The 12,044-nt window shown below is 39.9% G+C and overlaps 1 protein-coding gene across 1 annotated transcript; it reads left to right on the top strand.

Moving 5' to 3' along the window:
- The first annotated feature begins 1,282 nt into the window (after positions 1 to 1,282).
- Positions 1,283 to 11,734, top strand: LOC104910482 (trafficking protein particle complex subunit 9-like). The gene is made up of 2 exons (XM_019614262.1): positions 1,283 to 1,591; positions 8,576 to 11,734. Exons 1-2 carry the CDS (start codon positions 1,298 to 1,300, stop codon positions 8,753 to 8,755), a joined length of 474 nt encoding a protein of 157 aa, XP_019469807.1. The 5' UTR covers positions 1,283 to 1,297; the 3' UTR covers positions 8,756 to 11,734.
- The last annotated feature ends 310 nt before the right edge of the window (positions 11,735 to 12,044 follow it).

The raw sequence follows: 12,044 nt of genomic DNA, 5'->3' as shown, positions 1-12,044 counted from the left end.
GTTTGCCATGCTAAAGGGCATCACGAGAACATGCATCATTTTGTAGTTTTTCTTCTAAGGCAACAAAACAAAAATAAATTTAAAAATAAAAATAAAAATGAATCACCCCAGTATAAAATGTTTTTCTCTCTGAAAATTCCTGAAGCTTAAAAGGAGTTTCTTTTCTTGAAGAGGAGATATTACTAATGTAAATGTGGTGCTGTTGGCAGAGGAATAATATGCTGTCTATCATAAGGCAGGCGACTGAGGAGGAGCTGGAGTGATGGAAATGCCTCTTGGGCATGTGAGATTGTGGGGATAGGTATTCACAGAGAGGACGCTTTCTTACATGTGCCCAGGGCTTTCTCTTATCTATGAACATGAACCCACGGTGAAATAGAAATGTTCCCATATTAATAGTGCATCGGAGATAGCCCTCATCTGAAAAACACAGTAATACTGCACAACTGGGAGCCCTTTCAGAGCAGGGAATTGGACTAGCAATTTCATGGTGTGTTAGTAACAAAACATTTTGGTTCTGTATAAGCAAATGGCAAGGTTAGTGGACACATCACTCCGGCTGTCATTGTCCCAGCAGTAACCAATTTAGAGGCTTCATATTTTTCTGCTATCCCAGTAAGGGAAATAAAAGTAGAAAGTTAAAAATAGAAATCCCAATATGAATTAAAGCACAAAGAGTGAACAAGCTTGTAGTATCATTGTATAATTTTAAAATCTTTTTTTTTTTTTCCTTATTATCTGGATGATAATATATGTGTTATACTGCAAATTCTGGCAGTGTCTGTCCTGCTCCAAAAGGTCACCTCGGTACAGGAAGATGTATTTCTGGCTATAACATGTGAGCATGGACACACAGCCCAGGATCTATCCAGCTTCAACTTGCATTGATGACTCCTGTTTAGATTTCCCTTCACCTGATGCTGCTTATGGGCAAGAGAAGCATGAGAAGTGTCCATGGCTTTGGCTTTTAGGAGGAGGTTAAATGGAGCTGGTTAAAAGATTTCTTCTGCTGCCTTTGTATGGAGCATAGTCATTTCTTTTTCATTACTCTCTCAGCATTGATGGACATCAAACCTTCATGAGCTGGTTGTTGCAAGTCATTTCCTGCAGTACCACTGTATACAACACTGCAGCACTAACTTTTCCTAAGGTTAACTGTCATAGGATCTCATAATCATGGAATATCAAGAGTCGAAAGGGACCCAAAAGGATCATCAAGTCCAACTCTACATTGGACCACCCAACTGTTACACACTCTTGGTTTCAGTTAGGTTATTTTTTGTTGCCAAGTTTCCTAATGATTAAAAATAATAGTGTTTCCAAAGCAGGAGCCAAACTGAATGTGGAATTATCTTCTTGGTTTACAGATATCCTCGTCGATGGCAAGCTTTGTGACTGTGACGTGGTGGTGGACTGCAAAGTGGGTGACCCCGTCCCACTGCAGGTGAAGCTGACCAACTGGAGCAAGCACAGCGTGGGACCCTTCGCGCTCACCATGACGCCCTACCAGGATTACCAGAATGGGGTGCATAACTATGAGCTGCAGGATGCCATCACTTTTGTGGGATCCAACACCTTCTACATAGATTCTGTAAGTTTTTCTGTCGAAGGTATCACTGTTCTGGATGATGTGTATTTGCATAAAAAAGTTTCATTGCTTAATTGTGGTTTATAAGGGAGATTCATTTTGGAAAAATGCCATGATTATGGTGGCTATTGCTAAAAGTGCTGTGGGCTTAGGGAGATAGAACTATCATTCTGAGGTGGTTTAAGACTGTAATTGCCTGTATTGTAAGCCACCAGCAAACTATTGGAGTCAGTAACTTTGGTCACTCCAGATTTGGCAAGATGTGAATGAGTAACTTAGAAAAAACATGTAATATCATATTGCCTGTCCCGTGAGCCATCCAGTGCAGCCTACAGTAATAGGTTTTAAGTAGCTTTTTCTCTTCAGTGCATGAGAGTTAGTCCCCTAGGCTAAGCCAAGGAAATCATCAGATCAGCTTTAGTTAGATCCCAAGGAAGGAAAAAATAAAAATGCTAAACATTAATGACCAGAAAGATGAGCTGGTTCATTTCCTGGTCTCTTAGCTTTATTTTTACTATGAAAATAAAGAGAAATAGAAATGCAAAACTTCATTTAAAATGGGACAAAAATTTCTATTTAAAATAATTGAATTTTTTAATTTTCTCTCAAATTGTTATTTTGGAATTTCATGTACAGGAGTTTTTTGCTTGTGAAGCAAAACACTGGAAATAGCTCTTGAATATAGCTACTCTCTCTTGCATCCTTTTCCAAAAACCAGCAATGACAAAAAATCAAAGGGATGAAAAACATGAACTATATGACAGAGTGGAGTAAGCAGTATCTCTGGTAACTTATAAACAAGAGGGGAAGGATGACTGTTTAGGATTATGCTTAGGACCTTTGCTTAGGTCAGCTCTTCACATTGCTAATAAAATGTACCTGTCAAAACTGAATATCTAGGTGAACCTCAGTAAGAAAGGAATTAAAGGTTAACTACAGGGACAGTCACTGTGCGTATTTTTCAATTACATACCATGGGAAGAAAATATTTCTAGAAGATAATGAGCGTGGAATAAACCATCAGCTTGAATTTTAATGGATTAGCATCCATATATTCATAGCTGAATAATTGAGATACGTCAACAGAAATAATCAAGAGGCAGCTACCTTTGACTCCCTTTCTGACAATGTGGGTTTTTTAATGCAAGTGGCACTGTGTGGATATCCAGCTGCATAAGGGCTGACCCTCAGGGCTAATGAGGGAAAAGGGAGACGTCAGCATATATTCCTGCCTTCTGATTGAGTCTCCTATGGGCAAGAAGTCACAGGGTCACATCTCTTGTGCTGCCCAGGCAGCCTCCTCATACTTTACACTCCCTGTATTCAGTATTTAGACATTTTCACTGTAAACACAGTACCCAGAAAGTAAAAAATGGAGTTGTTTTCTGATGTTTGTCCTCCTTTTCATCCAAAAGGGTGAAATGAAGAGAATGTTTACTCTCAGACAAGAAGTGCTATACTTCACATTGTGCAGTGTTGATACATGTCCTGCACAGGCTGCTAATGAAAATGCTTAGTCACATTTCTTTGAGGCATAGAGCCCTGATCATGGAAGAAACTTCTTCAAACAGTGGATCTAATGCTGTCAGAGGCCCTTTCATCCCCCGTAATAACTAATTCAGTAACGGAAAAAATATTTCAGAAAGCAGCACCTGTTTTGGGGACAAGAATAAAGTCCTGGTTTGTGCATTTGATGCTTCAGGGAAGAACGAACATATTCACAATTGTGTTCATGCTCCGTGTTTGACAGAAGTTCAGACACTGGTAAAGAAGCTGAAGAAGCTCATAGTTGGATAACATGAAAGAGATTCTCTTTATCTTTTTATAAACTAAGCTGAGACTTTGGATGAGATTCCCAGCTGGTGTAGCTCCATGTTACCCTCTCAAAGCTATTAAACACATGCTCGTTATTTTTATATACTGAGGTTACTGGCACATGATTATTTTGCTCATTTAATGCCTTCAAATGCTGCCATTTCCCAGTTTTGCCCCTCTGCAGAAAGATGCTCCCCTCTTCTGCAGGAGTGATGCTGCGACTGTGTTGCTGTGCAAAGTTGGCCAGTTTATCTCAAACTGCATTTGTCAGCAGTTTGAGCTAATTGGGCTGACATTACATTGACACTAGCAAGGAGGTGGTGACGTGATTTATTGCATTGCCAAGCCGGGTGGGAGGGAGGATGAAGAACTAGTGTGTGCTTTGGCGTAACAGTAGCGTGTGGTCAAGAACAAATGGGAACATCAGGTATTACAGCAAGATACTTCTAATACCCTAGAAATTTGGTCTGTTGTCATGATGATGGAGAAATAGCAACAATAATGCCTGAACACTGAACAAATCACTTTTTTTGTTTTGTTTTGTTTTGTTTTGTTATTTTTAGACTGGAAAGTTTCAAACCATTTTCTGCATCTATTTGGAAGGCAAAGAATGCATACAGGAATTTTTAGCATACATACACTGCTCCACATGTATGAAAGAACAGAATTTTTTTTTTAAGGGTAAAAGTCACACAATTTTGTTTTTCTGTTTCTTATCACTTAAAGGTAGATGACTCCTCTTGGAGGTAGTGCTTACGCATCTCTTTGTGCTCCCACTTCCATTCAGAGCAGCAGTCTGCACTTGTGCTCCAAAGGCTCTGCTAGGATACACTACCTCAAAAAGCAAAGTCTTCTGCTCAAAATTTTAGAGAATATTTAGATACCTACATTCATTTTAAATCACATAAAGCCTTTATTTTTAAAATTAACTTTTAATTTTATTAACCTTACCTTTCTATGTCTTTATCTTTAGCAGAAAAGGTGACTTCATTGGTTATCATTTAGATAGTATATATTTTTTTAGAGTGAGGTTTTGAAACATGAGGTAACATTGATGGATGCCCACCCATTCAAATACTTCTGCGTTTATTTATTTTTTTATCTCACTTTGCAATCTGAAGTTTAACTTTAGCCTTATTATTAAAAATTCTTTTTTCTTACCAGTATTTTGACTAGTTGATCAAACAGAGCTACTTCTTGCCAAATTAAAAAAATGATACGCTACAGAGATTCCTGTAACTACCAATAATTCGTCTTCCCTTGTTGTTCCTGCTTTTGCTGTTACTGTTCTCAAGCTGTTTTTTTTGGGTGTGTTATCTCTCAGTAGCTCAGATGAGTGGTAGTAGAAGATGAGGAAGAACTCATTAGGAGATGGTCATTTTGAATCAGCTCAGAAGCTATGACGAACATTTGCTCACTTCTGACAGGTCCTCTGTGGCCCATCTGGCCAAATTAGTTTTCTTGGCAATTCTGCTTGCACTGTATACTCTCTGGGGGCATTTACAGTAGCTGGCATGAGCCCTAATCTCCAACTGAGTTGCTTCAGTACTACAGCAGTATAAATAATTAGTAGTTAGTTCTCAGGGATCAGTCCCACATGGTAGCCTGAATCGGGGAAGGATTAGGATGGAGCTAGAAACTTAATTTTTCTTCTGTCTCAGAGGAACATTTCTTTCTTGAATCTTTAGTCATGTTTTCCAGGAGTGTAAGCAAGGTCTATGTGCAGAGGATTTGGTGGAATTACAGTAAAATCTCTTTGGACTCCGTGGCTTGATTGAGCAAGCATGTGTGTGTAACATTAACATCATTCCAGACCGGGGCAACATACAAAATAGTGTCTAGGTGGTGAGGCTGCCAGGCCTGCATGCTGCTAGATCAACAATACAAATTCAGCTTGGATCAGGCATGAGTATGCAGTCCTTATGTTTCTCTCAAATTAGCTGAGTCACTTGGATGGTGAATATCAGCTCCAGTGGGTTGTATCCAACTTGTGTACACATCTGTGCAAGGCCTACGGCATCCCTTCATGGCCACTGAGTCACCAGTGAAAGATCAACAAAACCATAAAACCAGTGGGATGTTTGACCTTGTTTTTGTGAAACTAAAGCATCAATCTTGTTCAATGGCAGTGATTGCAATTCTTAGTGAGTTGTCAAGGTGTTCATCAGAAATTTTTGATGAAATTTTGTTCTTCCTGTATTTCTCCTTGAAAACAGTTTTTTCTCAAATGTGTGTACTGCCAAAAAGCGATGACGTTCTTGAAGGCCGATTCAAAGCAAACTGAGCTACCATTGCGTTATATATTAGAAGAATAAATACTTTGTTTCCTTAACCAGGGACTTACCAGAGCCAGTAGGCGTTGAAGGGAAAATTAATCTGGATGCTTTGGAGATATTGCCAGCTTGGCAATAAAACCAAAGGTCTGTGAACCCTTACAATTGTATGAAAATTACTAACCAATCACCATGAGGAAAATGGACTGAAAAATTACTAATTCCTAACTTCTGTGGATAAATGTTGTGCAGATACATAGTTCAGAGTATGCACTTGATCTGCAGGAAACCACTGAGCACCTACGTTTGTGCAAATAAATAAGCAATGTCTCTCCCGATTGTGTGATGATTGACTTATTGCATATGTGGCAACATATCTGCTTTTCAGACAGTTGTGACTTTGAAGCAAGGGATATCTTTCTGTGGTAAGAGAGGTCTTAGAAAATCCTAGTAAAGAGACATGATCAAATTTTTGAGTTGAGTATCTCATTGCACTTAATACATTCCATTTGAAAACTTGCAGGTAGTGTATGTTGGCTGAAAACAGAGTTGCAAATATACTGAAGAATTTATGATTATTTCAGCAGCCATGTCACCTATTCTCAAGTTCCTTTGTCAGAATGGAAAGCAAGGCTGCATCTTTTTCACTGTTCACAGTGCCTTAGCTCATCCCAAAATGTCATGAGGTATCTATGTTTTGACAACTGTAGGCTGGCCAAGTAGATCGTTCTGTTAGCTCTGCTGGCTGTGCTGAATGTCTGCTTACTGTAGTAGGATCTTGGATACCTAGAGTGCTTGGAGACACCAAAATGTGTGTTGTTTACTCTCAAAATGAGTCCTGTGTGCTGTATAGCAATCAGTTTAGATCTGGCCCTCAGCAGGCACATACCACTACCTGATTCTTCCCACTTACAGTGAAGAAAAGGATGAGTGCTGCAAGGACTGCTACCTCATAGGCAGAACTTGAAAGAGATGAAGAGGCTGTGTTGATGTTGATGTGCCTGAAGACACAACCTTTCAGCCTGTCAAGAGCTATAAATGCTTTAACAGATATTTCTCCATGGGGCAGCTAGGTTAGGAAAAAAAAAAATGGTCTGGGGGCTTCATTTGCTGCTTACCTCCACCCATTACTTGCATTAGTGCTTGCCTCTGTCCTTCTCTGCATGCATCAGTTCCAGTTACACAAAAATAAGTCAGGCAGCCCTAGCAGGAGGAAAAGGGAGCAGAAGGGGAGACTGATGTTCTGCGTGTCCATACGCAATGCCAGAGGGCACACACTTATATCCAGTGAGGAGGTGAGATGCCAAGGACGTGGGTCAGTACAGCAGCTGTGACTGCTCTCATTACTCACTAGGACTATACGATGCTGACACAAGTTTGCTGTAGGTCAGCAAAAGTGATCAGCACCAAAGCCAAAGGGAGTCTGGGCTCTGCCAGCTCTGATGATGCCAGTGCTTGTGAAAAGCCAGGTTCTGGTGTAGGAGCAGGATTTTAGGCAGCAAAGAAGCCTAGTATCCCAGGTAGCTGTAAGAGGTATACGTCTGCTGGCTAAAAGACCCAGCAACGAAGGTCCAAAAAAGCCTGCAACAGAAAAAAACAGAAGCAAACAGCACATTTCCCAGTGATGTCCCTTGCTAACATTTTTTTCCCCTGATTCCAATCAAGTCATGCACACCTGGGCAGCACAGTGCTTCTGGATGTAATGCCAGAGTTTCCTTGGTGGTTGGGTTTGGGTCTCAGCTTGGCTGACCAGGTGTTGTGTTACTGACAATTGGAATCAGCTCCGGACTCTGTATCGTGATGGATGCTGAAGTGTTTGGGGAGGACCAAAGAAAGCCCATTACCAATAAATATTAATTAAAGTAAAAAGAAAATGCATGCACACAAGCTTGCCTGGAAGAGTAGGGACGGCCCCAAACGATATCTTGAGAAATTATCAGGTTCCAGAGAGCAGAATGGAACTGGTCGGATAGTCTTGATAGAGTGAAGAGCACTACTGAAGAGCACCAGTTGCCATTTATTGAGTCTGTTCTGCTGAACTGACACTGTCTCTTCACAATCTCTCAAACTAATTCCATCCAATGGTATGACTTTGTGCCAATTCAGCGTTTCGTATCTGCAGTTACTTTAATCTGGAAATGGATTTAACATCTTGTAGAAGCAGATGTTTATTCAAACAGTAGCACATGCTGAATAGTGATAAGTTTGATAAAGTTAAAAATTACCTGAGTGCCTTGCTGAAATGGTGGAGCAAGATATTCGCAATAAAGATATGGATCATAAATGGTTTGGTGATGAAGGAGGATGTATAAATGTAAACACAGTGCAGTGTTTAATTTGGACAGGTAAATCCCACTGTTTTAGGGATATGTTTTGCTACATTTATTTTGGTGAGGTGAATATTAAAGATTCCTGATTAGTTTGCAGATTGTGTCTGAATAATAAGCAGGGGTGAATTTAGTTATTGCTAAGTTGTTAAATGGTGTTTAACCATGCGTTTAGCAAGAGTTCACAGCTATGATTTAGACCTTTAATGTTGATTCTGATGAATGCAGTCTAAGGGAAGATGCTCCTGATTATTCAGGACATTATGAGTGGCTTTTGCCTTAAACCAAATGGACTTTGAAATCAGTGACTATTGGAGGTCTTCTGGTTTGAGCTGTGCCACAGCACTGCTGCATGACTGAATAACACAGCATTTTAATTTCTCATTTTACCATTGCTAGAATAGGGACAAGAAATCTACTTCTTTTTGTGGGAAGATAATACTGAGATGTTTAATTTATGAATGTTTCTAGAGTGCTTTGAGATAATTCTAAGGAGCTACTGGCTTGCAAAGGGCAATTATTTTGTTTTGTTGCTTGTTTAATTTTACTGATTTTCACATTTGCTGTTGCAGGTAAAGCCAACCAAAAACTCTGTGTACTTTGGAGCACTTCTTTTCCTCTACACGGGCGATTTCTATCTGAATATCAAATTCCATGAAGACAACTGCAGCAAGGAGCTGCCTCTCTCCTGGTTCTGCCTTCCTAGTGTCCACATCCGTGCTATGGAGCCCGTAGCCAAAGCTAAGCTGTAAATGTGCTGTGTGCTATTTGATTAACAGCAGTATGCAGAAATGCTTGGCACATCCTCTGCTTGACCCCAGCTTGTTTCTGTCCAACCCCAGGCCACAGTCCCTATTTTGGAGGAACAGCTGAATGCTGTCTGAATTCTCTGATAGTCATTTGGGCAGCTGCTATTGCTAATTTCAGAGAGAGACAGATTATAACCATGCTAGAGTTTTCCTCTAATTCCAAAAAATCTTTGAAACTGCTAGTATATGCATCATACTTTCATACAGCCTATTGAGATCAGAGGATTTGGGAGAGCCTTAAGTGCTAAATTTAAGAGGGTTGAACTTAACCATGTGTTTGAAGGTCTCTGCTCCAACTTAAATAATCCCTCTTAAGCATTTCAACAAGAGTTGAAATTTCTGTATGAATTTCCTCCTGGCTTACACTGGATTTACATTACCCTAGGAGTGTAGGTTCTCTGTCAGAATAGTTCTCAGACTTGTTGTAGTTTACTTTTCTGCTGAGTATTGGGTGTCTTTCGTGGTAAATAGGAGTAAAGATGCCTTTTCCTGTGCTACTGAAAGTAAAAATAGTAAATATGCCTCCAGTTATTCTGTTCACCCCCTGAGCTGAGTGGCACTTGCTCCTGGTAGAGTCACTGCCTTTGCTTTGGTAGATCTATTAAGAGATGAGAAAAGGCAATGGGAAGCTAAAGAGTTTGTCCTTGAGAAAGGAAATAAGTCAACTTCTGGGTTGCCTGGGGCTTGCCTGTGAATTTGGGCTTTCATTGTTCTGTTTTATACAATGACAACAGATTGAAATGTTTTCAGATGCTTAAAGAACCACCAAAATTAATCAGCTGGCCACTCTTATCACTCTGAATCAGTTTTTGCAAAATCATTGGATCTGTTTTTTCATACTAGTAGACTGGCTTTGATTATGTGGTTGAGTAGTTGTTATTTTTTTCCCCTTCTTTTGTTTATTTTGTTGTAGTTAGTAAGACTAATTAGTAGGCAATTAAGGGCATGGAATTCCTGACCATAAACTCCATGATGAGTCTACTGAAGATTCAACCTGTTGTCTTTCAGAAAAACATTTTTTTAGAAAGAAACTCAAACTTTCTCTGTAAAGCAGGGAGGTGTCTGATCTGCATGAATGTGTTTCTAACCTGTCTGAATCTTTCCTTAAATTTACAGTCTGCAGCTCTTCATGGTAGATTAATTTCAGGGATGAATACACCAAGATGCAGCGGCAGTGCTCAAATTAGCTCTATATGTGCTAAACCTACATGCACAACCCCTTTGCAATTTTTTTTTTAGTAGATTTCATCCTAAAGTGGAACCACGTAGCTTGGCCCATGCTGGTCATGCTTGGATAGTTGCTCATTCTGGCTCTGCACTGTGCTCAGTTGTACTCTTAGATGTGACTGGTGTTTTCCTTAGGAACATAACAGTGCTCAAAACAAAATTCATTGCATGTTTGCAAATAACTGTAATGTATCCATCCTCACTGTTTTATTATAAATTGAGGAAAATATATAGCTTTAGCATGATAGCTGTGTCTCCAGTGTATACAGGGTATTATCTCCACGACTGTATTGTGATAATGTTATCAGTGTTTGCTCCTGAGCTGTGGCTCTGTACACAGAGTGGAAGTCTTCAGACTTAACATGTTGGAAATCAGAGACCAACTGAAGATTTACTAGCAGTGATGTACTGCTCTGTCAGCTGCCAGCACACAATGTCCACTAACAGAACTCTTCCTTTGATTGTACAGTGGCTTTGGGCCAGAGACACCCTTGGAAAGAGGGTCAAAGGCAGCCAAGCTGGACATGTGTTTCTGTTGGTGGAGGTTGGTTGACTAGTTCTGTGCCATAAGGCTGAATTCTCTGTCACTGCATAGGCGTATACACAGAAAAATAGCATCCCAGGAGATCAGGAATTAAACCAGTTAATCTTTTCCGTAAAAGCTTGCTTTTGACATGTGTCTCTCTGCTATGTTACACAACATTGTTGCAGCAAAATCCAAATTGGGTTTCATTCAGTATTCCCAGCAGGTAATCTGCAGATGCTAGGAATACAGCTACGACTGTGTAGGGACCACATTGCATTTGAAACAAAAATATTGCGAAGCAGATGCTGTGCAGTCAGGGTGCTTCAGCTTACCCAGCAAGGGATCATTTCCCAGTATGTTTTTGAGAGTGTTCTCTAAGAACAGCGGGTATTGCTCCTGTGAAGCCTGTACTGAGCTGCAATACTCCTCTGCCTTTTATACAAAGGGGGTGATCCCCAGCCCACTGAAGCTGCTGGAGTGGGAACAGGTTTTATTATAGCAAAAGATAGCTGCGTATTTCCTGGGTTTCCAACATGCCATTATAAATCTGCCATTTGCACTCATAAATATGTGTTTTATGAGTGAGCTGATCCTTAATGATCTATCTGTTCATTATATAGTACACCAGTCTGTCCCTTGTCAACTTTGAGGCTCAGCTACTTTTGGCATTTATGATACCTTTCCCAATTTCCTTACACTTTTACTTGTCTTGGTGAGAGAGATGAAACACAAGAAATTCTTTCTTCTGGGGATCATTTGTGACTTGACCAGAAGTTACAGTACGTATAATTTGGAGAAGTGGTAAGAGAAGGTACTTGAAATGAGAATACTGCTTTTGGTTTTCTTTTTAATGGAAGCTTTCATTGGAATTGCTGTCAAGATCAGTCTTTGCAGTGGCTTGAGTAAAGGATGATATTTTCCTGATCTGCTCTCCTTTTCTACAATGGAAAATTTGTTTTTCTTTCTCCAAACCACCCAGATATTACTTTGAACACGATGAGCCAAACTGCATTGATACACAATCTTGTATGATTCCACTTGGTTGAATTAAATCATTCCTAATATAATCACCATTGCTGAGAGCAGGAGTTGGTTCAGTATATGTATGCATTGGGGAAACTTAAGTTATGTAAATCTAATTATCTGAATAAATACTTGTGTTATTTACATCTCTGCCTGTCTCTTCTTGATAGTGTTATGTTTCTTTTACTTGTAATAATAATGTATCCCTCAATGCTGCCTTCTGTCTCTGAAAAGAGAATGTATTTGATTCCATTAATTGTCAGCTGAGGGGAAAGAGGTGCATCACGTGAAGAGTGTCTTAGGCCTCAGTATTTTTTCCGTCCTCCACAGAAACAGCTCAAAGGTAGGAAGGAGGACCAGCTCTGGAGGTATGTTTGGGAGGACTGGTTGAAAAATCCTTCCAAGGCAGTGTGATCTCAGTGTACACCTACACCAGACACAACAAGGAACCTTTAA

The sequence above is a fragment of the Meleagris gallopavo genome, chromosome 3, assembly GCF_000146605.3.
Source record: "Meleagris gallopavo isolate NT-WF06-2002-E0010 breed Aviagen turkey brand Nicholas breeding stock chromosome 3, Turkey_5.1, whole genome shotgun sequence".
Lineage (NCBI taxonomy): Eukaryota > Metazoa > Chordata > Aves > Galliformes > Phasianidae > Meleagris > Meleagris gallopavo.
The sequence above is the reverse complement of the archived record's forward strand: the minus strand, read 5'-3'. Positions and strand labels throughout refer to the sequence as shown.